The sequence below is a fragment of the Lactuca serriola genome, chromosome 3, assembly GCF_051521515.1.
Source record: "Lactuca serriola cultivar US96UC23 chromosome 3, Lser_US96UC23_V15, whole genome shotgun sequence".
In the NCBI taxonomy this organism is placed as follows: Eukaryota; Viridiplantae; Streptophyta; class Magnoliopsida; order Asterales; family Asteraceae; genus Lactuca; species Lactuca serriola.
The window spans coordinates 193,599,788-193,604,305 of record NC_136410.1 but is presented as its reverse complement, the minus strand read 5'-3'; the positions used below and the strand labels follow the sequence as shown (position 1 = coordinate 193,604,305).

Sequence of the window (4,518 nt, the reverse complement as noted above, 5' to 3'; positions counted from 1 at the left end):
CGGAAAAACCGGATGATGTCATAATTATATTTAATTATATAAAAAATACAGAAAATGAAAAAATAAATATTTTTTAAAATTTCCTGTTTTGACCGGTTTTTACTGGTTTTCACCGGTTCAAACGATTACCGGTTTTTTGGCCTTTAAGAACCGGATCCGGGACCGGTTCCCGGTTGAACCGGTCGAACCAGCCGGTCCAGTCCGGTTTTCAAAACATAGGTGTATTGTGTAAGTGTATGCAAATAAAATTTTCAAAAGCTTCTAAGTATATATATATATATATATATATATGTTCGCGAGAATGATATTTTGTGAGACTAGGCCACTAGGGGACCAAATCTTGACTATTCATCTTAAACAATCAAAAGTTAGGATTAAATTAGATTAAACCGCAAATAGCAGGTGACATTTTTGAATTAAATGAAACTTTGGGATTAAAGTAAGGACAGAGAGGTGGTAAGGAAATTTTACTTTCTATTCGATCATAATTGATTCACGTCGTCAAAAATGCTCGACGGTCTCCTCAATCTTCATTATGTTGATTCATTCCATTCGATAAAGCCTTAAAACCCCTAGATCATCATTTCAAATCATGAATTATTGAACGAAGTAAACAATCAATTATTCATATATCATACCATACAAATAAACTCTAGTAAAAAGTCGTCATTCATATATCTACGCACTACAAATATAATCTATAGAACAAGAATTAGATATGCAACAAACATCATATATCAATTGTGTACATTTTTCTTCCCAGAGTCTTTGAGTTGTCCTCTTTTCCGAAATCCTAGACACATACCCATCCACCAAGCTTCAATAATGTACTGTGGTAACAATCTTGCAAAAGCCCACAAGATCGAATGTTGCCAATAAGGCATGCATTGTGGTTCATAACCAATAAAACGTATGGCAGCTTGAGCATAAGCATCTGTTGATGCAACAAACAAGGATGCCCTTCTACGGGAAGACATCTTTGTTGCCACATACAAGGGTACCTATTAAACATTTTGTGCACACAATCAATAAGGGATCTAACCCACTTGTTACCAAATCAACAAGTCATCGAGTGCCAATTAGACTCGTGAGTGATCCAACCTCACCCAAATCCGTTCAGGTCCTCAAACATTATGTCGACTAAAATAATGGTAAAGAAAATTAAATCTTAGTTTCAAAAGATTAGCATACCTGACACTGCACATTGATACCACTATTCTTGTATTCCACATAGAGGCACCTTGAAAATTGATTGATGTATCTAAAAAAAAATTATAAAAAAAACCAATGAGTCATTCCAACTAATAGAATTAGTCCCTTTAAAAGTTTGATTCTTGAGCATCTCTATTCCAATTCAAGACCCAAAATTCGTATGTTGACTTCTTTTCAGAAATACATAACCACATATACATTATGCAAAACACTTCCCCTAAGCATATAAAGATAAGGACATGCCTAGCTTGTAAACCGGGCATGCTAAAAATGATTTTGCTAAGTGTTTTGTAATGTAAAGAGAAAATGATTAAAATTTACTATAATGTTGTTATATGAAGAAAAAAAAATGTAATGATTATGCATCCCTAAAATAGAAACGAAAACATGGGTTCACCATCCTCTACAAATAGTATAAAACAAATATTTTTGAAGAGGCATGTCGCATGTTCCAAGAATATTTGTCCTCTATTTAAAGTATATTATTCAATTATCAAAAAATCTCTTCTTTTATAAGAATGGTAACAGGGTAGATTTCGATATGTTAAGAGCAAGAAAACTAATGTTCGTACTTCAACCTGAAACAACATTTATAGATTATCACCTCTGTACGACTAAGATAATTACGAAGGACCTTACGCTTTAGTAGCAGCATAAAGTGCATAAAGAGGACTAGAAGGCATAACAACTGCAACACCCGACCCAATATTAACAATAGCTCCTTTCTTTCTCTTGATCATTCCAGTCAAGACGACATTTGTAACTTTAGTAGTCCCTTCAACATTAACCTTAATTAAATCAGACATCAACTTATCATCGACTTCATGAAAAAATCTAGCATAAGGATAACAAACCCCAACGTTATTTATCAAAACCCCAACATCTATACCATCAACTGTTTCCTTAATCCTCTCAATCCCATGATCTAAATCACAACTAAAATCAACCACAACAATCTTTATTTGGGTTTGTTTGAATTTAGCACGGATTGAATCTGAAACATCGTTTAGTTTATCAAGATTCCGACCCACAAGAACCAAATTTAGTCCTTTACTGGCCAGTTGGAAGGCAAAGGCTTTACCAATACCATCTGTAGGACCCGTAACCAATGCCCATAACCCGTATTTCTTGAGGTTTTTAGCGGGTCTGAGGAAATTAACGAACACCCAATTCAAGATTTGAAGGGATGATTTTAGTAGAGAAAGAAAAGCAAGAACGAGTGGAAGAAGGAGCCATAAAGGTTGAGATTTGAGGTCTTGCGTTGAAGAGAAGTCCATGAAGATGGAGTTAGAATTTAGAAAGAGGTTGTTTTGTTGTTGAAGGGAAGGTGAATAGTCGCTATGATATTTTTAGTCGTGAAATTTACATGCACGTATTTTAATGAAGATAAGCTTTACTCCTATTAATGAGCATACAAAGTTTGGTTGATAGCAGTTGGGGTGGGGTCTGATTCCAAATACAGCAAAATAACAGTCAGAGCGTCATTATGGGATATATCACTCAAAGTTCCAAAACTTTTTTTAAAGTGGTCCATGATAAATAAATTTAAAAAAAATTACATATATTGAACAAAGGTTTTTTCAACATGGACTTATTCTAAATTCTCCAAATTGTTAAAGTGAAAGTAGGAACATTGAACTATATACCCCATATAATTTTCAATATTAATCTGACAAGATGAAGTGTTTTTGCTAATTGTTATAAATATTATTTAACAAGTTTTAAATGAAATCGAAGGTACCCCATTGTAGGCCTCTTTTGTTAAAAAGCATTTGGTGAGAGTAGGCAGCCCATTGTAGGCCTCTTTTGTTAAATAAAATGCGGCTAGAGTAGGTAGCCCATTTAAGTGTCTTTTTTTATTATTATTATTATTATTATTTTTTTTTTAATCATTTGTTTGAATCTTATTACCTTTTTATTTGTTTACTTCTTAATTTGTGTTAAGGTTGTCATATAATCTAACGTATTGTTTATTTTTTTAGAGTTAAAATGCAGTCTAGACTATACCTACAGACATCTACAATAAAAAAATATTTATCAAACGTCTACGTTATATAAAAAGAACACTGTTTGTTTTTTAACGTATATATGTTGTTAACATTAACTAAAACTTAAATAAAATGATTTTTTAACTTAAAAGAATTTTTCAATATTAAAATTAAATAGTTTAGTTTTATGACGTTGAAAAGTTTCATCAAATTAAAATTCGTTTCAATTTCAATTCATTCTTTTAAGACAAGAGCATCAAATATATTAAAAAAAAACAAACATCTAGCAAAGAGCTAGAGAAATGAAGTTAATGCCGGATTGGATTTTGTAACTAAATCATCAATCTGAGCCTTTAAATTTCGAAAGGAAAACCAACAAAAAGAAAGATCCACAATGTAAACTTGAGATTAGGGTTTTATTTGAAACAGAGTTGTTGATACAAAGAAGATGGCTTTTATTTATACGATAAAAGCGGAAAACCTAAAGAATTCTGAATACATAAGGAATGTGTATTGATCACACAGTCTCCTGCTCTGATACCAATTGATAGAACTAAGTTCAATTAGGATCGTTAGATTCTATGCAAGCAAACAATTATGAACGTAAATATGAACACGAGTATAGCTTTGAATTTGTCATATGATTAATACTTCAACACCTCAGAAGAGCTCGATTAAGAACTTCGACTGTAGAGGTGTTTAGGGTTACAAAACAATAAACGTAACAATCGACAGCGTATAATGCATACTTATAGTATAAACCTACTAGATAATCACGGATGGACAGGCCCAATCCGGATACAAAATATAAAGCCCATGATGCAACACAATTAAACTCAACAGAATTCTAAGAAATGATCGTGAGATGTGTGTTTATTTCATTTTAGGTTGCATACCTGCATCGATACAAGCACTAGCTTACTTAGGATAAGATGCCTAGTTCACTGTTAGGTGCTAAGTGATTTATAACATGCTTTAGGTTGCCTAAATTGAATAGATCTAAGTTCTGTTGTAGACCATAACTTGAAAAAAAAAGAACTTCATGTGTTCAAGCTTCTAGACGTTTAATTACTGTATTAGAACTGACATATAACTTTCAGAGTGATAAGGAGGATTACACATCTAAACATAACTAAAAGCTTCTTTATCATAATATACCCGCGGTTTCGGTACCCTGAAAGATTATTCTAGTGTAAAGATTATCATGGTAAGAACACAAAGCAGATTAGGAAACGGTAATGAAAACCGACAACCTGATCCTCGTATAGTCGAGTGTGCACTAAAGGCAGTACTTGCACCCGAACCAATAATGATGGCA

General features: G+C 32.8%; 1 protein-coding gene across 1 annotated transcript; it reads right to left on the bottom strand.

Annotated features, from left to right (window-relative positions):
• Positions 1-597: 597 nt before the first annotated feature.
• LOC145093474 (very-long-chain 3-oxoacyl-CoA reductase 1-like) lies at positions 598-2,576 on the bottom strand. The gene is made up of 3 exons (XM_079031608.1): positions 1,852-2,576; positions 1,192-1,261; positions 598-1,001 (listed from the first exon to the last, which is right to left on the bottom strand). The coding sequence occupies exons 1-3, from the start codon at positions 2,487-2,489 to the stop codon at positions 738-740; spliced, it is 972 nt and encodes a 323-aa protein (XP_078887734.1). The 5' UTR covers positions 2,490-2,576; the 3' UTR covers positions 598-737.
• Positions 2,577-4,518: the final 1,942 nt, after the last annotated feature.

Bases quoted from the DNA above. Each gene is read 5' to 3' on its own strand.
- LOC145093474 (XM_079031608.1), bottom strand. From the start codon at position 2,489: ATGGACTTCTCTTCAACGCAAGACCTCAAATCTCAACCTTTATGGCTC. The intron at 1,262-1,851 runs GTAAGGTCCTTC...ATTTTTTTTTAG, and splicing joins CTTTATGCTGCTACTAAAGC to ATACATCAATCAATTTTCAA. The intron at 1,002-1,191 runs GTATGCTAATCT...AATGTTTAATAG, and splicing joins GTATCAATGTGCAGTGTCAG to GTACCCTTGTATGTGGCAAC.